Genomic DNA, 25,303 nt, shown 5'->3' on the forward strand with positions numbered 1-25,303 from the left:
ATGCCCCAATCCTTGGCATCTGGGAACAATAGGCATGGCTGTTGTCAGGGCATGAGGCCCCTAGTATTTGTGCTTCATGTGAAAATTCTCAGTCTCCTTCTTGGCTACTCTGAGCCGGGGAGCTGGTGGCCTCAGTTGTCCACTCGCTGAAGTCAAGTATTGGCAGATCGTCAGGAGAAATGCTGCTGCTGCTGGTGGTAATCATGGTGATGAAGGTGGTAGGTGGTAGGTGGTGCTGATTTTGATGGGATAATGTTGGGGGAGATGATGATGGCTTAAATGAGTGATGGTGTTGGTTGTGGGGATGATACTTGGTGATGCTGGGGATGAATATATTGGTAGAGGTGATGATAATTCTGGTGGCAATGGTGTAATTGTGAGGATGATAGTTGGTGATGTGAGTGGTGGTGATGGTGATAGTTGATGATGCTGGTGGTGGAGGTGTTGGTGGTGAAAACTATGGCGGAGATGATAGTGAAATTGGTAATAGTGGTAGTGTGATCTCACGTGACAATGACAGGAATGGTGACAACATTGTTGGTGATGGTGATGACAGTAATAATGACCCTGGTGGTCCCAAACATTGAACTATCAGTATTGATTAGCCACCTACCCCAGGGATTATCTCATCAGTTCTGGGGACAACAATTAAGACTGGTACTGGAGTGATAACGCAGTGGTAGGGCATTTGCCTTGTGTTGCGGATCCTACCACCTTGCACACGGCCAACCCAGAATGAACTTCGGTTTGATTCCTGGTATCCCATTTGGTACACCAAGCCAGGAGTGATTTCTGAGTGCAGAACTAGAAGTACCCCTGAGCACCTCCAGATATGACCCCAAAACAAGGAAAATAAAAACAAAAAAAACCAATTAAGACTCTGGTTACCTTCAATTCTGGAAAATGAAGCTCCGAGACTACACTTTCAGAGACAAGAGAGACCAAATCTCCATCCATCCATGTCTGATAAGGACCAAGGAGAGAGGAAAGAGACCAACTTCTCCCTCAGGGACCGTTCAAGGGGTGAGTTACCAATACACTTTCTGGCCACACAACCAAAACTTGCTGGACAGCAGCAGCATATCCAGATTGACCTACAGCCATCAGGAAGAGAAAGAAGAGAAGTTGAGACGGAACTAATGCCCAGGACTTGGAGAGGAAAGCAGACCTCAGTGAAGGGGGAATGAATGATGAGGCAGTTAGTCTGGACTGCGTCCCAAGGTCAGCCTTGGGATTTACTGGGGAGGAATTGGGACTCTGAGTAATACAATCATCTGCTTAATTGAACAGCGTGCCATCAGCAGACACTGATCCGGGCACTGTGGCCCAGACTCAATAGTTCTAGACAGCGAAGAGGGCTTTGGGGGGCTGCTTCAAGCCATCCATTTATATCAGGGTCTCTGGTTCTTCTAGACAATTTGTGATGTTTCCAACTTCAGCCTCCTTGCCCACCTAAGGGACCCAAGATTCTTAGGGTCTTATACAGCAAAGAGCTTTAGTGACACTCTCCTTGGATTCATGTGAGCAAGAGTATCAGCTATGGGTACTGAGGAAGATCTCAGAGCTACCTGGAACATGGCCACGATTTGTTTGTTTATTCATATTTTTATTTAAGCCCAATGGTCACAAACACGATTTTCATAGAGAACCTTGAAGTCTTGAAAGTTATTGCGGAGACCCAGCACCAGGGGGGCCTCAGCTATGCCATGAACCTTTTCGAAAAGCCACAGTCTGTTAGGGGCTGAGTTTTTCTCCTGCAAAGGCCAAGAGCTTGCACACACAGTGATGTGAACTCCTCATTAAAATTTTATGTGCTAATATATATTTTACTGAACTTTTTAATAACCCGGGGAGAAATGGTTTTAAATAATTCAATCCGGGCTTGGCCCCAAGCTGAACTATGCTTCAAGCAAGCACATACAAAATATGACACACTCATATTGCATACCTTAATATAATAAGTGTTTATCTTGATAATAGGCCATTTGAATTCGAGGAAGGTAGGAGTTTTCGTCTCCATGGTGCGGTCTTGTTAAAGGGTGTAAATGAGACATCAACAAAAAGGGCATAGAAAGGGCCATTTTCTCACACTTGGTTTTAGAAACAACCCCACCAGACAATGAATAGCTTATTCATCAAAAAAAAGTTTTAAATGTCATTTATGAAGCAATGGACGGGGTGGAGGAAGTGTGTTGCCAGTAATGGAGGCTCTCTTCAGAGTCAGCATGAGACTTTTACAGAAAGGCTGTTTGGGGAAAGAGGGATCCTCTTCCTGCCAGCAAAGATGCTGTTGTCAGGGAAGGAACCAAGAACATGGAGTAGGTGCTCTATGAAGTCCTGACAGTGACTCTGGAAAGGCAGTTTTAAAGAGAGTCAAAAACCAGTCTGACTTCCAAGCCTGGCTCTGTCCCAATGCAAGGTGAGAGTACCATGTTCACAAAACAGCCCACCAGACACTTAAACAGCCACGGACCTCTGGCCAGTGATCCTACCCTAAGCTGGTCCCTCACCTATTGTTTAATTTCAACAGGATGTTCAGATGGTTTTATAGAGTTGGAGAAATTTTAGAGATGACCTTATTCAAACCTTGTAATCACATTGCTAATTTGTGGGGATGTATAGACCCAAAGCAGGTTGCTCACTCTGTGCTAATGCTTGAACATTCTGTTCTTGCAGCCAGGGTTCCAAACAAATAGAGAGATTGCTCACTGATTTAGCCACAACTTTTGATTTCAGGAAGAGACACCACACACTAACCATTCTAACCCAAAAAAGGAGTGAGACTTTATGCAGAGCTTGATCTAGATACACCAATGTTGGTGGAGCTGAGATCGGCTCTACTCTCCTTTCTGTCCTGGTGGCTCTTTTTTTCTGAGATGGCCTCTACATTTCTAAGCCAACTTCCAGCAGCTGACAGAAGCTTTCTCTGGTTCTCCAAGAATCAGCAGGGGGACCTGAATGGAGGCATATTGATGGCCCTGGAACTGCTATTGATGGTGGAAATATTCCTGGGAGAAAGGTGATCCATGGGGCCAGGGGCTGAGTTGAGCCATGGACTAAGAATGGGGAGAAAAATAAAAAGAATAGGAAGATATGGGATTCTAGGGGAAACTGAGTCCAGAAAGTAACAGCGGTGGGATAGGAAGAACAGCAGTATCACATCTCTGAGACAACACATAGGCAGTCACTGCAGAGCTCTAGCTTCTGTTGGACTCACAGGAAATAGTTGAAGGCACATTAAAACAAGCCACTGAAGTGCTGGGGAGATTGTTCAGCCAGAGAGGTGCACGTGACCAACCCAAGTTTGATCTCCCTGGCACCATATATGACCCTCTGCGCTCCACCAAGAGTTATCTCTGAGCACATGCCATGGACATCGGAGTCCCTTCACAACCCCCTTCGTATTCGTTCCACACTGTCTGTGGCATCCACAGAGCCAAGAGACAGATGTGTTTCCCAAACTAAACAAGGGAACAAGCCTCAAAGTGGAATGCAAACTTCTCAATGACCTCTTGGGAGCTTGCAGGACCCCTTAATACATCAGCTGCCCCATTATCCACTGCTTATCAGGGGATGGTGAATCAGGGTTTTGTGATTGAGAAGTTTCAATTAAATACCTCTGGATGAGTGTGTAGGTGGATAAATGAATAGAGGAAAATAGGTGGGAGGGTCAGAGAGATAGTACAGTAGGCATGCGCCTTTCCTTGTTCAGGGCTAACTCAGGTTCAGTTCCCAGCACTCTATATATATGGTCTTCTATATATTTCTGGCAATACCAAAACTATTCCCTAAGAATAGAGCCAGAAGTATGCCCTGAGAAACACGAGGTGTGGCCAAGAAAAAATAAACAAAAGAATAGATGGATAACTGACTAGATTGTTGTGTGAGTGAGGATAAACAGTTGTGTGTATGAAGAGGTTGGTAGAAGAAGGAATGGGTATGTGGTTCCATGAGTGGTTGTGAGTGGAGAGGACCTCTCAGGGCAGTGGGGAGAGAGAGAAGAGTCCTTGTGAGGACAGTCATCTTTTCCCTAGGCTATGGAACCTGACATATGGGGTTTCCACATAGTTAAGCTATCGCTGTTTCTTTCTTTTCTTTTTTTTTTTTTTTTTTTTGGTTTATTGAGCCACACCCATTTGATGCTCAGGGGTTACTCCTGGCTAAGCACTCAGAAATTGCCCCTGGCTTGGGGAGACCATATGGAATGCCGGGGGATCAAACTGCGGTCCTTCCTTGACTAGTGCTTGCAAGGCAGACACCTTACCTCTAGTGCCACCTTGCCGGCCACTGCTGTTTCTTTTTTTTTTTTTTTTTTTTTTTGGTTTTTGGGCCACACCCGGCAGTGCTCAGGGGTCACTCCTGGCTGTCTGCTCAGAAATAGCTCCTGGCCGACACGGGGGACCATATGGGACACCGGGATTCGAACCAACCACCTTAGGTCCTGGATTGGCTGCTTGCAAGGCAAACACCGCTGTGCCATCTCTCCGGGCCCTACTGCTTTTTCTTAATACCTAGCACAGATCTGATTCTCAGGAAAGTTCAATGAATGTTGGTCAAGATATGAATCAAAAGGTATTGAGTTAGCAAAGGCATATTCAGAGAGTTCAGCCATATCTCTTCCCTTTCCTGGGCTTCAGTTTCCCTGAAACATAAAACATCTACCCTCAAAATGTATAGTATTACTGGAGCTGGACAAAGGGGGATGTGGAACTCTGTCCATAAGGCCCTATCTCAAAACTTTCTGAGACAGCCTGCAGTCAGTGCACATCGTTGGTCCCTCCAGTTATAGCATTCCAGAGCCAGCTCGTCCGGGCTCCTATAGCAAACATTACCTTCACCCAACCTCAGGACGACCACCGTGTTTATGCCTGTAGGACAGAGGTAGCAGTGGAAACTTGGAGAGTTCAAGGCACCAGTCCAAGACACAGGGTCTTGGATAGGGATGGATGTCTTTGCTGAGTGAACATCATTGCAAGTCGCTTTCTTCTCAGATGCTTTTCAGAGCTGTAAAGATTAATGAGATGAAGCACATAAAGGGATGTAAATTTATGGAGCTTTTCATCATTGCTCCAGTTTAAGAGCCACAGAGATAGGATTCTGTTCTCTCCAGCTGTTTTATTTTTTATATTCTAACTTTTCATTGACAATTTGTTTTTGTTTTGGGGTCACATCTGGCGATGCTCAGGATTTACTTCTTGCTCTGCACTCAGGAATCATTCCCAGCGGTGCTCAGGGGACCATATGAAATCCAGGGAATGCAGAGATGGAACCCAGTCAGCCTCATGCAATGTAACAGTCCTACTCGCTGACCTAGTTCTTCTGATTGACAATTTTGTTTGTTTTTTTTTTTTGGTTTTGAGTCACACCTCCAGCATGTGGGGGTTGCTCCTGGCAGGCTAGAGGACTACATGAGATATGGGGAATTAGATGCAAGGCAAAAGTTCTACCCTCTGTGCTATTGCTCTGTCCCTCTAATTGAGAATTTTTGACTGAAAAATAGAAAAGATCAGCTTGGTTATGGCATTTCTATACAATGGAGAAAGATTTTGGTGACAGTTTTGGAACATATAACACTTAAAGTAAATAATCCAGGAGCTCAGCTGCTGTGGTTTTTTCCAGACCGGAGATAATGGTTTTGCCTACTGTTATTCACCCATCCTGTGATCCCACGTCTGTCCCCTGGTGGTTAACATGAGCATTCCACCAAAATTTCACCTAGTGCCACTGACCTGAAAGTTGCCTCAGGCGCCACCTGGCGCACTAAGAGTTTTGCAGAGCAGGAAAGGAGACGCTAACACCCATTTCCTAGCTCAGGCTCACTGACATTTTGGGGGCGGGCCCACACCCGGAGATGCTCAGGTGTCACTTCTAGTGATGCTCAGGGGATCAGATGCAGGGGATTGAACAAGGTCGGTCTTGTGCAAGGCAAGTGTCTTCTTGCTATACTCTGTACTCTGCCCCATCCGCCACCATTTTTAAATTTTAAAAAATCTTAACTGGTCCTAAATGCAACAGACCATAGGCTTCTCCAAGGAGTTTCTGTGGCTTAGTACAGGGAGAGAGACTGCCCTAAAGAGGCCAGAGAGAGAGAGAAAAAAAACATATCAAGCTCACAGGAGTGATTCAGTTGTCACCCCTGAGCATTGCCAGATGCACCTCAAATACCAAAACCAAAACCAAACCAATAAGCAAACAGAAACAAGAATCTCTTCCACTCTCTCGGCTCCCAGGAGCTCCCAGCACCCCTGTGGTTAAGCTGCTATAAAAAACCAATCTGTGTGCTTTAATGTGTGTGTTTCTCTGATTGCATATGTGAAAGACAAACCTTTCCCTTTCCTGTCTGCTTGCCTGTCCTTTGCTCAGTTTATTTTCCTGCCACCAGCCAAGGGGCCACGTGGAAGAATAAACAATAGTTCTCAAGCTTTATTTCTGCATGTTCTCCACAGGTGGGAGATCATTCAGTATGTTTTTTTTTCTCTTTTTATTTGTTTGATTTTTGTGCAGGCGGGTCACGTCTAGTGGTCATCAGGACCTACCTACCCTGACTGTGCTCAGAGGTCACTCCTGGGGAAATTCAGGGGACCATATGTGGTGCCGGGAATGGAATCTGGGTTGGATGAATGCAAAGCAAGTGCCTTCCTCTCCTACTATTTCTCCATCCTCTGTCTTTCTCTTTCTCATTTAGTTTGCTGAGCATGACCCTTGCAAAGCTCAAGGATTTATCTTTTCTCTTGTCTGAGCCTATGCCCAAGTGTTCAGAGCATCCTTCAGTGGCTGGTCTGTAGGCATAGGAAGGTGAAAAGGAGCCTTGGTTATAACCTCGGCTCCTTGCACTAGTATGTTGCCTGCAGATATGAAAAAGGTGGAAGTAAGCTGGTACCAATCAATTTCTCTATCAGCTCATCAGTCATTAGACATTTGGGTTGTTTTCAAATCTTGGCTAGCGTTATTAGCGTTACTGTGGGCATAAACGTGTGCACCTCTTTTCCCATCAGTACTTTGTGTTGCTTGGATCTGTGTTGAGGAATGGAATTGCTGGGCAGGGGCTGTCGGTTGTTAGTGCTTTGATGATTGTTAAAATATATTAGTTGGATCTATCCAGAGTGGGAACCTACCATCCTTCAGGAGCAGCTAACAGTTTGCCCTGGAGTCTGGACTATGTGTCACTCAGAAGGGAAACTGGCCCTTCAGCAGGGTTTCTCAGCATCTCACCCCAGCAGGATTTTAGATTTATGTGTGCAGCAGCAGTAGCAATTGTTGGCCTCTTCCCACTAGATGGCATCAATGAGCAATAACCAAAAGTGGAGATGAAGGCGGCAGAAGGGTTCCTAAAGTACTTTTGTACCTAAGGGTACAAAGGCACTCTTCCCCAGAGAACCTCAGACACAGATATTTGGTTTCCTTCCTGTCTGGGGTAAGATACTTGTGAAATTCAAAATGACTTGATGCAGGGCTGGAGTGATAGCACAGCGGGTAGGGCGCTTGCTTTGCAAGTGGCTGATCTGGGGTGGTCCCCCAAACCCTGCTAGGAGTGATACCTGAATGGAGAGCCAAGAGCAGGGGTCTTCAAACTTTTTAAAGTGGGGGCCGGATTACGGTCCCTTAGAGAGCTGGAGGGCCGGACTAAATGAGCTACTAATTCCTACTCACACTGCACATATCTTATATAAATAAAATGAAAACCATTCATAAATAAACAGATCACGCACCAGTATTTCAATGGGAACTGTGGGCCTGCTTTTGGCTAATGAGATGGTCAATGTCCGGTTCCATATTTGTCACTGCCAGCCGTAACAAGTGATGCAAGTGGGCATCAGTTAATCTTGATCTGGTTGGAGATTTCAGATGTTTCATTCTTGGAAAAGTCTGTTCACAGGCATAAGTGCTACCAAAGATGGTTACCATTTTGAGTGCATGGTTCCTGATATTTGGATATACACTGAGTGTATATGCTGGCAGGTATCTTGGCAACCAAACAGCGCTCACTACTGGCGGACCGGATCAGACTCCTCTGCGGGCCGCAGTTTGAAGACCCCTGGCCAAGTGTAAGCCCTGAACATCCCTTGGTGTGGCTCAAAAATAAATAAAAGATTTGAAGGGACGAGGGGGGGGGGGTGTTGTGTGGAGTGATGATACAGTGTGCAGGACACTTGCTTTGCATGTGGCTAATCAGGTTCACTGAGTTCTATCAGGAGTGATCTCTGAGCACAGTGCCAGGAGAAAATCCTGAGCACTTCTGAGTGTGGCCCCAAAGAAACAAACAAATGAAAAGGTCTGGGTGTGGAGAATAGGGCCACCGGAGTCCCTGGGGATCACTCACGCCTAGGTGTAGTAGTAATACAGACCTACATATTTCTGTGTATCATCCTGGTAGCCTGGGCATCACCAAGACCACCCCAGAGGTGCTTCGGAGACACTTAGTGCCTGGGATTAATCTTAGAATGTTGTCTCACCTGGCATGCAGTCCAGCTCTTTTGTTATCTCTCCAGCCCAAGGTTCAAGATTCTGGCAATCAATCTCTTGCACAATGTAGAACTTCTATGCAATGTACCTGTTCTTTGTCTGCTTATGTGAACAGAACACTCTGTGTGTGGAGTGAGGAGGTTGGCTGACATGGAACTGTGGGCTGGCTCCCCTTGGCTATGAGGAATCATCTAAAGAAGCAATTCACCCAAACAAACAAGTCCTTCTAGAATCTCCTCCCTGGGCCTGAGTGATAGTACAGTGGATAGCCTTGCACATGATCAGGACTCGAACCCTAGAATCCCACATGTTTCCCCTGAACCTTAAGAAGCGTAACTAGGGCCCGGAGAGATAGCACAGCAGTGTTTGCCTTGCAAGCAGCCGATCCAAGACCAAAGGTTGTTGGTTCAAATCCCGGTGTCCCATATGGTCCCCCGTGCCTGCCAGGAGCTATTTCTGAGCAGACAGCTAGGAGTAAACCCTGAGCACTACCGGGTGTGGCCCAAAAACCAAAAAAAAAAAAAAAAAAAAAAAAAAAAAAAAGCGTAACTAAACTGAGCTACAGAATCAGTGAGCTGCATCCCGACGCAGTGCAATCTGGGAATGGAGTTCTTCATCAAGGGATGCTTTGCATTTGTAAGAGCTTGCTGCGAGTACAGTTAATAATGCGCCTAATATTTAAAAAGAAGGGAAAGAAAGATATTGTTCAGTTGGGTAGATCGTATTAATATGATTCAATTGAAAAGGGCCATTACTTGCAGAGTCTTGATGTCTCAGAGGCAGTTGAAGAAGTTTTATTTCTCTGTCTCTTTTCTCTCCCCCCTTTGAGTTACTATGACAACAGAGCAGTTCCCCACCCCCAATCCCAGGTCCTGAATCAATTATAGATTTGTCCATGAAGGGGCCTGAAGTGCAGCTAGCTTATTGGAATTCTTTTCCATCTCCTTTTGGTAAAAGAAAGAAAGAAGAAAGAAAGAAAGAAAGAAAGAAAGAAAGAAAGAAAGAAAGAAAGAAAGAAAGAAAGAAAGAAAGAAAGAAAGAAAGAAAGAAAGAAAGAAAGAAAGAAAGAAAGAAAGAAAGAAAGAAAGAAAGAAAGAAAGAAAGAAAGAAAGAAAGAAAGAAAGAAAGAAAGAAAGAAAGAAAGAAAGAAAGAAAGAAAGAAAGAAAGAAAGAAAGAAGAGAAAGAAAGAGAGAAAGAGAAAAATCCTTGTGCATTGACCAGTAGGGGCAGGAGTCCCAAATCCATCAATACCGAATGATGAAGCTGTCACCATTCATCAGCTTGATCACCAGTGGGATCGATGGACCACGCCATGCAAGGCCCTGGGAGAAAGAAGCGCATGGGCTATTGCAGAATTGAGTCCCAACCCTGGAGGCCGCAGAGCCCGGGTCTGCCTGGTGCTGTTCCTTTGAGGACCTGTGCCATTCCCAAAGGACTCATAAGGACTGGAGTCATTCCTGGCACAGGCATGGTCCCTCTGCCTCACTAGGAGGCACAGATCCAGGAGTTGGCCCTGAGCACTGCCAGGTGTGTGTGTATGTGGCAAGGTGTGTGGGGTAAGAATGCAGGTGGAGAAGCCTGGACTAAGGGGGACAAGGACATGCAAGTAGACTGTATTGACTCTCCACTGTAGGAGGTTCTTGATCTGGAGGGGGGCTGACTTAATAAGAAAGTGTTGATAAAACTTACACTGGACATTCATTTTTAAAAATATTTTTATTAAAATAACATTACATTAGCATGTTATTTAGGTTTTGTGCAGTATGCATCCTTGTAAAACAACATGTGGATATAATAAGAAAAAGGCACCCGTTTTTTAAAGTTTTGGAGTATTAAATTCTCACAGTAGGAATCTTTTCCTTTATTTGTATTGAGATAGGATGACTGCTAATAGTTCTCCAGTCACTGCTTTATACTATTGCATTGGTTTTTGTTTCTGTTCTGTTTACCCAGTGGTGCTCAGACCTCTAAGCTCAGGGATCACTACTGGAAGACTCCGGCACTGGAAATGGAACCCAAGTGGGCAGCATGCAAGGAAGGCGCCTTTGCCACTGTACAGTACCATCTCTCTGATCCAATTGCTTCATGTTTGTGATTCTGCCTCACCACTAGAGGGCCTATAACTCCCCCACCCCCCACCCCTATCCAAGGGTCTCATTGTCCCTTTTCCACCTAACTTTATGTTAGGGAAGTATTGAATCTTTTGTCAAGGTGGAAGTGAACCTTATAAACTAAGGTAGAGAGGGCTGAGCAGTGGAGCAGCGGTAGGGCATTTGCCTTGCACGTGGCTGACCCAGGTCCGACCTGGGTTTGATCTTCAGCATCCATATGGTCCCTGAAGCCAGGAGCGATTTCTGAATGCATAGCCAAGAGTAACCCCTGAGTGTCACTGGATGTGGCCCAAAAACCAAAACAAATAAACAAATAAAGTAGAGGAGGACACAGGTTAGTCATGAGAGAAAATATAATATTTTCACATCAGATCTAACTTCCCAACTATGAAGTTCTGATAAACATATGGAGGATGTGAGTTTTCTAACGATAGAGGCATGCAACAAAATTGAAAACAAGTTTTTCTTATTTTGTTTTTTTTGGGGGGTGGGGCACACCCAGTGATGCTCAGAGGTTACTCCTGGCTATGCACTCAGAAATCGCTCCTGTCTTGAGGGACCATATGGGATGCCGAGGGATCAGTCCCATGCAAGGCAAATGCCCTACCACTGCAGCACAGCTCCCATCCCCTGGAAACACGTTTTGATCATCTTTCTGTTTACTTTATCTTTGGGACCTTAATTCTGTGCATCTGTCACCAAATATTCGCGTGACTTCCCCCACTCACCCTTACTTGAATCTGAGTGGAATTAGGTCTTTCTTATTGAGCCTGCCAGTAGCACATCACAGTCTGTTGTTGTTTGGCCATATGTCACCTCAGAGAGTTGCTCAGACAGCAGTAGCAACATTTGTTGAATTCATTCCCATCCTTGGTACCAACACAGCCCTGGGCAGGTCCTGGCAACTTGCACATAAATGGATGCAAATTGCACTTCCACCCTCTCCCTCTGCTCCATTCTCCCCCCACCCCCCACCCCCCATGGAGACCCTGAGCTCAGGGCTGACTATTGGCTCTGTACTCAGGGATCACTCCTTGGTGGGGTTCAGGAAATCATGGGATGCCTGGGATCAAAGCCAAGGTAAGTGCTTTCTTATTGTTCAGTCTCTCCAATACCCCTCTGCTCCATTCTTTGCCAACTCTGTGCGCTGCCCTGATACAAATGACTCACACTTCCAGAGTCAGATTAAAGCCACTTGGGCTCTCTACAACACTCAGAAGCACCCCCAAACTGTCCCAGCTCAGTTTCCATCCTTCCTCCAGTTCAGCTTACAGCTCAAGTCAGCTTCACTGGTCAGGGTCGTGTGGCCACCGGAGAAGGGTCCCCGGCAGTGAGAGAGGCACTGGAGTTAGTGTGATGGATGAGAAAGGAGGAAAGGAAGGAAAGTTCAGGGCTATTACCTGTAAGATAAGTGCCAGGAGCTTGGGCATGATATAGCTACTAGATCTATCTAACATAGCTTTATTTTCTTGGGTAGGCAGGAACTTTTATTTCATTTTTTTGGGGGGAGGCACATCTTGCTTAGACTAAACTCTGAGCAGAGCCAGAAGTAAGCCCTGTTTGACCTCTTTGCATGGTGTTAAGGAGAGGTCTGTGCTCATCTTTTTGCATGTTTTTGACCATCTTTCCCAGCAGCACTTTGTATTTCTTGCTCCTTTATAAAAAAAATTAATGGTTGGCTGGAGAGTTAGCATGGAGGTAGGGCATTTGCCTTGCATGCAGGGGGACGGTGGTTCAAATCTCGGCATCCCATATGGTCCCATGAGCCTGCCAGGAGCAATTTCTGAGCTCGTAGCCAGGAGCACTGCCGGGTGTGACCCCCCACACACACACATACAAAAAATTAATTGTTGGGGCTGGAGTGGTAAGTGGTAAGGCATCTATCTGCCTTGCGCATGCTAGCCTATGACAGATCGTGGTTCGATCCCCCGGTGGCGGCGTCCCTTATTGTCCCCCAAGCCAAGAGCAATTTCTGAGCACATAGCCAGGAATAACCCCTGAGCATCACTGGGTATAGTTCAAAAACCAAAAAAATAAAATAAAATTAATTGTTCATAAGCCTGTGTCATCTCTGGATATTCAAGCATATTCTACTGATCTGAGGGTCTGCCATTTACAGAAATTTTTTTTTATTTGTTTTTGGGTCACACCTGGCAGTGCTCAGGCTTTTACTCCTGTCTCTAATGCTCAGAAATTGCTCCTGGCAGGCTTGGAAGACCATATGGGAAGTCGGGATTTGAACCACCAACCTTCTGCATGCAAGGCAAATATTACCTTCATGCTATCTCTCCGGCCCCATTTATAGAAATTTTTAAGTAAAATTAGTGTAGTTGGAATCATGCTTCTAAGCAGGTGGCTTCCAAACGTTTTGCACTTGTGACATAGTACTGGAAAAAAAATTGGAGACATGGTATGAAAGGGTTTAAGATAGGACTAAATGCAAAATAGCACTTTGACAAACCAGCAATTATTAACAGAGCCAGCAATTGCATCAACAACCACAGTGTAGGAAAGCATCTAGTTTCATCATAAATCATGGTGTTTCTTTCAGTTCTCTGGTCTATAGGAACAGAAAACTTTCTATTTATTACTCTGATAGACTTAGGTTTTCTGGAGCAGGTTGCTGTGTGTTGCACTGAATATATGTTCCTTCTGTGGAACTACTTTCTATCCCTGTTGAGCTCAGAGTTTAGAAGACAAGCATGAATATGTAAGTGGGTGAATCAGCAGATTACTACAGTTCTTGGTGATTTTTTGGCTCAGGGTCAGATTCTGAGCCATCTCTTGTTTTTATTTAATGCCATTATTTTGTATCCTGTTCTTCCAGATTTGCCTTTCTAATTATATTTCACCCAGATAGATGGTAAAATGAGTTTGCCCTTCCCAGCTGCTCTCAGGAGGGAAGGCCCTTGCTTAATAAGCCTACCGGGGATGGGAACTGGCTGGCAGCTGGCAGTAAGTAAAGGCTGCATGCATACATGAATAATAGGGAGCAAATCTCCCTGGCGCCACAAGCCCCCACTGCAGTTTAAATATATATCTGTGTGATAGAGTGCAAACTCTTTTGCAAGAATGCCATCAATGAAATGAAGTCATTTGCAAAGTATCATCCCGAAATCCCCCAGGATTGCCTGTAACAAGGACAATCATCTCCATTTTTGTTTTTTCTTTGGGTCACCCCCATCAGTGCTCAGAGACTTTTCCTGTTCAGTGCTCAAGGATTGATCCTGGCAGTGTTTGGGGACAATATGTACTGCCAGGTTTGAAGCCAGGCTTCCCACATGCAAAGCAAACCTGTCCACTTCCTTTTATTTTTTTATTTTTTTTTTTTTTTTGCGGTTTTTGGGTCACACCCAGCAGTGCTCAGGGGTTATTCCTGGCTCCATGCTCAGAAATTGCTCCTGGCAGGCACGGGGGACCATATGGGACGCTGGGATTCGAACCGATGACCTTCTGCATGAAAGGCAAGCGCCTTACCTCCATGCTATCTCTCCAGCCCCTCACTTCCTTTTATTTTAATTCTCCCTTTATAATTAAATTGAAGTGTAATGTGTCCTTTATTGATGTATTCTCTCCCCTTTAGCAATGGATGAATTTCTCATAGTTGTAATGTTCACCTATATTTCTGCGGACTATATTGCTGTTTGTATGCTTGTTTGTTTTAGAGGACACACTCAGAAGTGCTCAGGGGTTACTCCTGACTGACTCCTAACTCCTGATAGACTCGGGCAGGGGGCGTGTTTGAACCCAGGTCAACCATATGCAAAGCAAACACCCTACCTAATGTACTATCTCTTTGACTTTAGACTTGGGTCTTTTTTTTTTTTTCTGGGCACATGAAAATTTTACTACTGTATTTTCATCATCACAATTTATGATCTTGGTCTTTCTTTCTTGCCTTTATACAAGGCCAGAAGAGAGACATTGGCTACTTTGACAACCTTAAAGCAGACTCCAGGAATGTCACCAACAGCATGCCCTTTGCGACCAAATCCAGCAACCAGAACTTTGTTTTCCTCAATGAAATTCAAGCAACCATCATTTGGTACAAAAGCTGTGATTTTCTTGCCGTTCTTGATCAGCTGAACACGGACACATTTCCTAATAGCAGAATTTGGCTGTTTGGCCTCAACACCAACTTTCTCCAGCACAATTCCTTTGGCATGAGAAGCACCTCCGAAAGGATTGGCCTTCAGGGCTGTGCCCAAATGTGCTTTCTTGTATTGCTTGTCGTGCCATTTCTGATCTCGCCGGTGGCTGTGGAGCTTGCGAGCTGTACGAAGACTGCAACACTTACCCATCCTGCCGGCAGCAAGAGTCCCAGCGAAAGAGCTAGACTTGGATCTTTATTTCATGTACTTAGTGCAATTTCTACAATGTATGGGAATTCTTCTAGATTCAGAGTGTCAGAATAGATTTTTTTTTCAAATATCACTGTCAGGTGGACAGGGTTGAAGTGTCTGGAGTAGAGACATAAGGCCAAGTCTTTGGAACTTAGAAACAGATGTAAATCAGCCAGTCCTTCTCACTAGCAGGGGTCCCTGTGATCTGTGACTCAGCTGCTCTCCTCACGCCTCGTCTTCCCCAGAGTAAAGTCCCTTTGCTGAGGACAGCGGCACTTTGTTCCTCCAAGCCTATAGAGCTGAGCAGAAGAGGCCGGACACATATTTGCTGGCGTCAGGGGTTAAACTAGAATTGCAGATGAGAACCTGCTCCCAGGAGCACAGTCTAGACAGCCTGAGTGGAGCCTGGACAGCTGAGCCTGGACACTGGCCTAGGAGCCAGGCCGGAATATTCATGACTTGGAGGAGCCGGGAACAATCTCCCAAAGATGAGAGCAAGGTTCCAGGGTTTTGAGCCTGTAGTGACTACCGAGTTTCCCGGAGGGTGGTGGTGATGGTGGTAGTGGTAGAGGAAGAGAAGAGCAGGATAGGGAGTTTGGGGGTGGCATGGGAGACAGGCAGCCACCCAGGAGAGAGAGACAAAGGTCTTGCTGCATGGACAGCCCTCTCCTGCCTATTTTCTTCTCTCTCTCAGGCAAAAAGAGTGTCCCTGCAGGTTCCTGGTGCCAAGCTGGGCTTTGACACTTTGGGGCTCTTGTTTGTCAGTGTCATGGCAGGATTATGAGCAGCAGCGGGGTCCTCAGGAGGCTTATGGTTTTTTTGTTTTGGTTTGTTTTGGTTTTTGTTTTTGGTCACACCCTGCAGCGCTCAAGGGTTACTCCTGGCTGTATGCTCAGAAATCACCCCTGGCAGGCACAGGGGACCATATGGGATGCCAGGATTCAAACCACCATCCTTTTGCATGAAAGGCAAATGCCTTACCTCCATGCTATCTCTCCAGCCCCAGGAGGCTTATGTTAAGTGGAGAGCAGAGAGACAGCAGCCCCGAGAAGGGACTTCTCTTCCTCTTCCTTCTCTCCCTATTTATCTTCAGGGGAGGTTGGTGAGACACCTGCCCGCATGGTATAGACCTTGCTACCGTGCCTCTCACCAGCCCCCTGAGGCAGTTCTCAAGCCGCATCTGGGCTCCACTTTGCAGTCAGACATGGGGAATGTTTCCTGCCACCTGGTTCTCAGGAGCTGTGGGATCCGGGCTGAAGGGAGTTATTACTCTATGTAGGAAAGTCAGACGTAAGCCCTCCCCAGCCTTTACAGGTCTGGCGCCTTCCTTCACAGAAAAAAAATTTCAAGCTGAGCTTGTAGTGATAGTACAGGGAGTGATTTATTTGTTCGGCATGCAGCCAGCCTAGGTTCAATCCTCAGCATCCCATATGGATCCCTGAACACCATCGGGAAAGATTTGGGATTACAGAGCCAGGAATAAGCCCTCAGCTCCACCAGGGGTGACCAAAAACAAAACAATTTTAGCAGGAGATAAATAGTAAAACTAGACATTTGTTTTATAAATGACAGGAGGGTGATACTGAGATGTGTAGTCAAGAAACAACAGAGGGGGCCGGAGAGATAGCAGGAAGGCAGGGCATCCTATATGGTCCTCCGTGCCTGCCAGGGGCGATTTCTTAACACAGAGCCAGGAGTAATCCCTGAGCACTGCCGGGTGTGACCCCCCCCCAAAAAAAACCAAAGATATAACAGAGTTGGGACTGGAGCAATAGCACAGTGGTAGGGCATTTGCCTTGCATGCAGCTGACCTGGGAGAGATCCAGGTTCGATTCCCAGCATCCTATATGGGTCCCCTGAGCCTGCTGGAAATGATTTCAGGAGTTTTTGAGTGCAGAGCCAGGAGTAACTCCTGAGCACTGCTGGATGTGGCCCCAACACAAAACAAATGAAAAGAAAAAGAAAAAGAAAAAAAAAAACAACAGAGTGGAAAAAAGCCAAGTATTTATTTCAAAAAGAGAAGCAGCAAATTCCACAGCTGGAAGGCAGGTAGAGACGTGGGCAATTGCTCATGAGGGGAAAATCCTGCATCACAGACAGGGAGGGCCTGTCTCCATAAGGGAAATGCTTTGCCTCTGCTTAGTTTCCCCAGACTGTCCCCCAAAATCTGTTCTTGGGGGCTTGCCCAGGGGAGAACATGGAACTATTGATCTTCTTAGCATATCCTTTGTTTGTTTGTTTTTTGGGAAGGGGTCACACCCAGCAGCACTCAGGGGTCACTCCTGGCTCCATGCTCAGAAATCGCTCCTGGCAGGCTCAGGGGACCACATGGGATGCCGGAATTTGAACCACCGTCCTTCTGCATGCAAGGCTAACGTGCTACCTCCATGCTATCTCTCCGGCCCCTTAGCATTACCTTAGTTTCTTTCAGGGATCCAGCCAGGCATTGGACTTCTGTATCTCAGAGGTTTTCTGGGCCAGATCGGGCCTATGTCTCAAAGGCCTTCACACCTTTGGGTTGGTTTAGCTCCCAGACTATTTTTCTCTCTCCATACGTTGTCAGTGCCTACCCACTCTCTGCAGCATCTGAGAGGCAAAAGTCCAGCTGATCTGCTTGAGAAAAGTGGAAGAGTAACTGGATGTGTCAGGGTGACCATTCAGTTTCTGTTTTCAGGCGCTGCAGGAAGCTGCTGGTCTCTCACTGATTGCTTTTGTGTTGGCTCAGTTCTGGTCCCATCAAGACTTCCAGATGCCCTAACCTCCCACCCCAGCAAAGAGATCAGATGGGTTGGGGGCTGGAGATGCTTCTTGAGTCATTTCCATAAGGAAACCTCTGCTTTCCCTTTCCTTGTAAGTCAATCCCACAATCCTTCATGGTCCACAAGGCAGAGACATGATTGTACCCTTTCCCCACCCACCCCCGACCTTGGGGAGAGGGTAAGCCTAGGAACATTAAGTCCACTGGAAGGAGTGAGAGCATGCTTCTCCTAGAGGCAGCAGGCAATAAATTTAGGAGGTCACAATGAATTGTGGGGGCCTGAGGCACCTTTATGCTCAATGACCCCCAAGAGAGTGGAAAAAGAGACAGAAATTCAATGTAGGTGAGGAAGCCAAAGATGAGCAGAAAGTCCGCATTGGTTGTTTGAATTTATTTATGTATGTATGTATGTATGTATGTATTTATTTATTTATTTATTTATTTATTTATTTATTTATTTATTTATTGGTTTTAGGGCCTCGTCGGCAAATGCTCAGGAATCACTCCTATTTCAGCACACAGGGATCATTCGTGGGCTACAGGGAGTCCTATGTGGTGCCAATGATTGAACTGGCCCAGCTACATGTGACTTACTTGATGTGTTTTCTCTGTCTCTGTCTCTTTGTCTTCCTCTCTGTCTCTGTCTCTTTGTCTTCCTCTCTGTCTCTGTCTCTCTCTCTCCCTCCCTCCTAGATTTTGTTACTTCCAAAAAACTCATTGCCAAACCCGCCCCCATCCACCATTTGTTTGTCACTGTTAACTGGGCCTGAGAAAGGCCAGTGGAGCTGGCGGCAAAGACAAAACTGTGTCTCTGAGCCAGTATCCCCTGGCTCTCCTGGTGATGGGTGGGATGGGGGTTGGGGTGGGGTATTTCCTGGTGTGGGGAGGCTTGAGAAGTGAATTTTCAAAGAAGCCAGGCTCAAAGATGGGACAGCGTCTGTGAGGACTGTGAGCGCTGGGAGGAGAGCCAGCCCGTGAGCAGACAGGACTGGGCTTCCATGGACACAGAAGAACAAATACTTTCTTGTTGAGACTACTGTGGAGCGGGTGGCTGTAGACATTTCCTCAGTGCATGAAGGGGACAGGGGACAGAGGCAAGCAGAGGTATGAGAGGCCAAATCGGAGGAAAGCTGGAAGGAGCAGGAAGAGGACTACGTGGAGGGTTCTGAATGGGGTGGGGAGATGAGGGTGTGTGGATGGGGTGGGACTGTGTCCCTACTCAGGGTGGAAAGGGTTTATCAGCCTGAGTTAAAGTACAGATGGTAGGGTACTTGCCTTGCACAAGAAGACCTGGGTTCAATTCCTAGTACCCCATAGGGCCCCCCGAGCCTACCAGGAGTAATTCCTGAGTGCAGAGCCAGGAGTAACCTCTGAGCACCGAGGGTGTGGCCCAAAAATCAAGAAAAGAAAAAAAAAAGGAAGAAAAGGAAAGGGAAAGAAAGAATGGAAAGAACAAAGAAAGAAAGAATAAAAGAATGAATGGAAGAAAAAAGAAAGAGGAGAAAGGAAGGAAGGAGGGAGGAAAGGAGGGAAGGAAGAAGGGAAGGAAAGAGGGAGAGAAGGAAGGAGGGAGGGAGGGAGAGAAGGGAAGGGGGAAAGGAAAAGGAAGGGAAGGAAAGAAGGAGAGAAAGGAGAGGAAGGAAGGAGGGAGGGAAGGAAAAAAGGAAGGAGAGAGGGAGAGAAGGAAAGAAGGAAGGAAAGATGGAGGGAAGGAAAGGAGGGAAAGAAAGAGGGAAGGAGAAGGAAAGGAGGAAGGAAAGGAGGGAAAGAGGGAGGGGAGGAAAGAAGGAGGGAAAGAAAGGGGAAGGAAGGAGAGAGGGAAGGAAGGAGGGAGGGAGGGAGAGAAGGGAAGGGGAAAGAAAGAGAAAGGGAAGGAAAGAAGGAGAGAAAGAAAGGAGAGGAAGGAGGGAGGGAAGGAAAAAAGGAAGGAAGGAGAGAGGGAGAGAAGGAAAGAAGGAAGGAAAGATGGAGGGAAGGAAAGGAGGGAAAGAAAGAGGGAGGGAAAGAAGGAGGGAAGGAAAGGAGGGAAAGAAAGGGAGGGGAGGAAAGGAGGGAAAGAAGGAAGGAAAGGAGGGAAAGAAATAGGGAGGGGAGGATAGAAGGAGGGAAAAAAGGGAAGGAAAGGAGGGAAAGAAAAAGGGAAGGAAGGAGGGAGGGAGGAAGGGAGGGAAGGAAAGAGGGAGAGAAGGAAGGAGGGAGGGAAGGAAGGAAGAAGGGAAAGAAAGAGGGAGGGAAGGAAAGGAGGGAAAGAAAGGGAAGGAAAGGAGGGAAAGAAAGGGAAGGAAGGAAGGAAGGAAGGAAGGAAGGAAGGAAGGAAGGAAGGAAGGAAGGAAGGAAGGAAGGAAGGAAGGAAGGAAGGAAGGAAGGAAGGAAGGAAGGAAGGAAGGAAAAGAAAGAGGGAGGGAAGCAAGGAGGGAGGGAAGCAAGGAGGGAGGGCAGGCAGAGGCACATCTGGACGCCAGCTGCCTGTGACAAAGGGCCAAGGCGGCCTCGGGTAGGTGGCACGGCCGCGCCAGCGCTGCCCCCGAAGTGGCACAGACGGCCCCTCGAAGGCGGTGGCCGTGGCCAGCTCAGCTCCCACCCACCGGGCTGGAGCCCCCGAGCGCCAAGGCGCGTCTCGGCGTGGCGCGGGCGGCCGGGGGCCGGGCAGGCGCTGGCACGCGCGGCCGGATGTGGCCGGCGCCGGAAGGGCAGCTCGGGGGCGGCCGGACCGAACCGAACCGAACCGAACCGTGGGCCCGACGCGCGCCGGCGGCTCCGCCTTTCCCGCGCCCGGTGCCCGGCGACAGGCGGCGCCCGACTCCCCCGCGGCGGGCGGAGCTGCCGAGCGCACCGGGCCGGGGGCAGCGGCGGAGCCGAGAGCCGGTGCCGGACCATGGGCGGTGAGCGCGGGACGGGCCGGGCGGGCGGGCGAGATCTGGGGGTTTGGGTGGGTGCGCGGTGCAGAAGCGGCCCGGGCGATCTTGGCACGGTCCCGCACCCCTTTATCCGCGCCCCTTGCGCCCTGATCGAGACAGCCTGGCCCTTCCAGCCGGCCCCGCTGCCAGGCTCTGCGCTTTGGTCCCTGCGCCCTCCCCGGCTGCCCCTTGGGCACTTTGCAAGCGCGCGTCTCCCAGGCAGGGCACCCCAAGAAATTCGAGGTGGCCACCCTCCCGGGCAGCTTGAGAATGAGCCTGCCCGCCCCCAGGCTGCCCTTGCAGGCGAACTCAGCGCCTGCCTTGCAGGTGGCATTCCGGCGACGCATCCCGGGCCTGGCCAGGGGTGGCATTGGGGTGGCCTCCCAGGAACCCTGCTGTCCCTGCTGTCGCGGTGTCCTCCTGGAGGCGGGTTCGGGTGTGGGTGGGTGGGTGGGTGGGTTGCACCGAGTAACCAACCCAGGGCTGGAACCAGACCAAGAGGAGAGAGAGCATGTGCCCCCCGAGTTCTGGTGTGCAAATCAGGTATGACCTTGGTGCTTCCCCCCAAATCCCTCTGGTTGTGCTTCTGTAAAACAGAAAGTGAATCCAGGAGGCTGTGAGAGACGGTGCAGTGTGGCGTAGGCGCTTGCCTTGCACGTGGCTCAGTGCCACGAGTGCCAACCTTAATATTCCATATGGTCCTCCAAGCACTGCCAGGAGTGTTTCCTTAAGCGCATACTCAGGAGTCAGTAAGCCCTGAGCACCGTCGGGTGTGATCCAAAAACAAACAGGTACATTCAGGAGGCATGAGGGGTGGGATCTAATGGGGGAAGTGTGAAGTGCATGGCATACAGGGGAACTTTAAGAGAATTGCCCAACTCTGGGGTGTGTTTTGCTATTTCCAGCCTTAACACCTTGACTCAGAGGTACTGGTGTGTCCAAGCCAGAGTTTCAGGCAGGTTCTGTCCATAGGCCCAATGGATGCCCCCCCTCCCTCCCCTGGCTTTAAGTCTTGGGAGAAACAAATAATCTATTTCAGAGAAAAAGCTTGTGTTTATTTTGCTGTTTGTGGCTTGTTTGGGGGCGGGGGCCACAGCAGGCAGTGAGTGTTCAGGGCTCACTCCTGGCTCTGTGATTGCTCCTGGTGGGGCTCAGGGAGACCCTCTGGGGTATTGGGGGGAGGGTCGAACCAGGGTCAGCAGGATGCAAAGCAAGTGCCTTACTTGCTGAACATTCTTCTCCCTGACCCTTGAGAAAGAATTGTAGTCGGCTCTTGTCTCTTAGAGGCTAGCTCCTGGGTGGCCGACCCACTCCAGTGCTGTGGATGTGGCCCAGGGCCTGCAGGGACAGGGCAGCCACCGTTGTCTCTTGATTGGCTTGAGTCAGAATTAGCTCTGCATGTGCTTAACGCTAAACATTAATGGTTTATTAGCCTGAGGTCTTATTGGGGGTCAGCAGGCTCCCAGGGTGCCAATGTACCATCCGAGTACCTCCAGGCTTTCTCCTCAATACATGGGGATATACTGTTGGTTGGTTGGCAGGTACCCACCAGCCCAGGCCTGGAGGAGAGACTTCTGGCATTCACCCATTGGGTGGAAATGCTCTGTTGTGGCTCTGGCCATGTCCCTGGGCTGGATCTCCTGGCTCTGCAAAGGGACATGAATCCAGACTGATGCCACATACATGTTTCTATCAGGGGTCACCCTGCCTGCACATGTCTGTCTACATCATCCTGTAGTTCCTCACGTTGGAAGAAACGCATGAACTCTCCCCAGTGACAGTTTTTAAGAGCTTGGTATGTGGGTCAGGCTCTACTTGTCAGCTCAGTGGGGACCCCAGAATTCCCACAAAGACCCACAGTTGTCCTTATCTTAGAATGGGGTCACAAGGTTGCAGGAGGAGCTGATGCTGTTTGGTGTAGGGCCCCAAGCTGTAGGCATCACTCCCACCCCTTGCTTCCCTTGTGTGGTCGCGTCCTTTTCCCCCAGTGGAGCAGACCCAGGAATTTTGGGTCCTTCCAGCTACTTCACACCGCATGTCCTCACTCTGGGGATACTGTCCCCTCAGAACTCTAGTCTTATGGATAGTGTGTCTCTTCCTTCCCTCTTCTTCCCCTCTTCTTGTTCGTTATTGTGGTGACAAGGCAGAGAGGATGTGAGCTTGCAAGTGCGGTCATAGTGCTTATTGAAGAATTACACCCCTTCATGTTAGGGCTTGGGCCCACACCTGCAAAGCCCCTGAGCCATCATCACTGCCTGCCCACCCCAACCCCCACCCAGGAGTGTTCCCTGATGCACTTCGGGCACTGTGGTCTGAAGATCTGTCAGGAGGGAGACTGGTGTTGGAGAGCTGCACTGGTGATTGTTGGAACTGGCTAGGACCCCTGGCAGAGGGAGCAAGAGAATGGCCTCTCTGCTCCTGTTAGAGGCTGGCCTAGGGATGGAGGGATAGAGGCTGTGGGCCCCAGCATCCCAGGGACCCTGTCTGCAGGAATGTCCTTTGAAGGTAGAATGCCACACTGCTTTCAGGTTCTGCCATCAGGGGCTTATCTTTCCAGCCCAGACCATTTCTGTCTGCAGCACTGGCTCTTACCCAGAATTCCTGGTGTGTAATCTGTTTTCTAGAAGAGGTTTAATTAATGCCTGTGTTTGTAAGGAAGAACAAAATGGGGCAGGGAGACAGACAGACAGACAGACAGATAAATTATTGTGGAGGGATAGGGGGAGAAGATGCGTTTTTCCGAGCTCCTAATAATGTGAGGCTTCAGAGAAGAGGTTGCTGACTGTTGGTTGCTGGTTACGGGTCTGTGCCCACATTCTCCTGATAGGGATCCGCTTTGGGAGCAGTCCTAGAGATGGGACCAGTGTGGCCCCCAAACCCCCCCCCCCCGAAATCCTGCAGTCACATTCTCTGGAGTTCTAGTTTCTAGAAGACTCAGGAAACCAGCAGGACTTAGCAAAGAAGACACAAACTATCTGCAATTCTGAGTGATGTGGAGTCTCTTTCCAATTGGTGCCTGGAGCCCACCATGACTGGCCTGAACTCGCCCGCCCCTGGACACCTTGGAGAGGCAGAAGGAGTCTGAAAGTAATAGCAGCTGGAGAGGGAATGAAAAGAAGATGAGTTTTGGCCCAGACCTTCTTAGTTGCTTCAGGCCTTGTTTACAGAGCTTTTGGAAAGATTCAAGCCCATCTGCAAAGAAGAGAGAACTCCCCAGGAGCAGAGGAAGCTAATGATTGAAAGGCTTTGAAGAAAGAGCTGGGGGGGGGGGGGGGCCAGGAGGCCAACTCTGCTGTCTCCTGTTGCCTGGGTCATTTATACATCCCATGTCCCTCCATCTGTTCTGACCCCTGTTCCTGCCTCTGTGCTGATGGCTGGGGAATTAAAACAAGGGATGGGAACTGAAAAGTATGCTGTTGTTTGCAGAGTCTCTTTCCACACTATGCATGGGCAAACATGGGTCTATATTCTCAGTCAGCCCTGTGCTTTCTGCTTGTTCTGTTCTGCCCCTTATAACTGACTTCCTTAGAAGCAGCAACAATAGCACAGAAGCTCTAGATGAAGATGACAACCATCGCAGTGCATTGCATACCCTCTCCCTTCCCTAGTCTCCCTTCCCTCACTTACATGGAGATGTGCATCTTTCCAACCAGCAAAGCCACAGCTTCCTTTCCTAAGATCAACTGCATACTGGGATCCGCACCAAACTTCAGGCCTTTAGAGGATGACTTGTCATTTGGAACTCCCTAGTTATAAAATAAAGGAAGTGCTAGCTTGCCAATTTAACATCTGCTTATAAAGGAAAATATAAAGTGAGAATAAAAAAAAAACACCTTTATGCCCTTATTTTTTTCTTCAATTTTTTTTATTTTGAATTATGAGAACAAAGATGCAAAGAAAGAGGACAAGGTAAAGTTACAGTGGAAGGACAATCACCCATAACATAATTCTCAGAAGAAGTCCCCTTGCTGATATCTTAACTTTGAACTTTCAGCCAAAGAACGTTAAGATAAATAAAACAGAATCCATGTACAATTACTTTGTCCCTCAAGTCCCCAGATTGTAACACATTATAATATTTCTTAACAGCACACAAGGCAATCTAAAGCCATAGAACTTATGTAACTCCTTAAACATTAGAGGCATAGGATTTTTTACATTTCCATGTACATGCGTATTAGCTTAAGTTAACCTCAAATTTTAAGTGGTTTTTTTTTTAAGGATTAGAGTCAAAGGAGCACAGTCAAAAATGGTGTTAGAGTGGCAATTGTTGTTTGCATAGGCCCACCAAAATATGAGAGGCATGGAAAGGAATAACCTTGGCCTAAATACAAAGAGTTCCTACCCCTGAAGTTTCCTGGCATAAGATCAACTCTAAGCTCCAGGCAAGTTATCGTCCAATCCAAGACATTGTCCGTAGTGCCAACACACTTTTCACACAGTCTCTGTTGTTGGTATCATGTTTCTGTATTAAATATCCTGGAATATGCATATCCTACATTGAAGTCATGATGTGGAGCATCTTCTCGTTTCACCTCACCATTAAAGGGCAATGCAGGAAGCCCTGTCCTGTAAGCAGGTCGTTGTTGTTAAGTCTTCTCAGTGTTAAAGGAAGTCTCTTTTGAGCAGGTCGATGTCTGAGCAGTGGTAGGGTCTTCCGTGGTAGAGGATTACTTCCAGGTGATGTTATAGACAAACCTGGATGTTTCATGGATGGCTTCCCTGGTTCA

At 47.8% G+C, this 25,303-nt stretch overlaps 1 protein-coding gene across 1 annotated transcript; it reads right to left on the bottom strand.

Annotated features, from left to right (window-relative positions):
* Window positions 1-14,390: 14,390 nt before the first annotated feature.
* On the bottom strand, window positions 14,391-14,890 carry LOC126025565 (40S ribosomal protein S23-like). The gene has a single exon (XM_049785370.1). It carries the CDS (start codon window positions 14,874-14,876, stop codon window positions 14,448-14,450), a length of 429 nt encoding a protein of 142 aa, XP_049641327.1. The 5' UTR covers window positions 14,877-14,890; the 3' UTR covers window positions 14,391-14,447.
* Between the last annotated feature and the right edge of the window lie 10,413 nt (window positions 14,891-25,303).

The sequence above is a fragment of the Suncus etruscus genome, chromosome 13 (assembly GCF_024139225.1).
Source record: "Suncus etruscus isolate mSunEtr1 chromosome 13, mSunEtr1.pri.cur, whole genome shotgun sequence".
NCBI classification, from domain to species: domain Eukaryota; kingdom Metazoa; phylum Chordata; class Mammalia; order Eulipotyphla; family Soricidae; genus Suncus; species Suncus etruscus.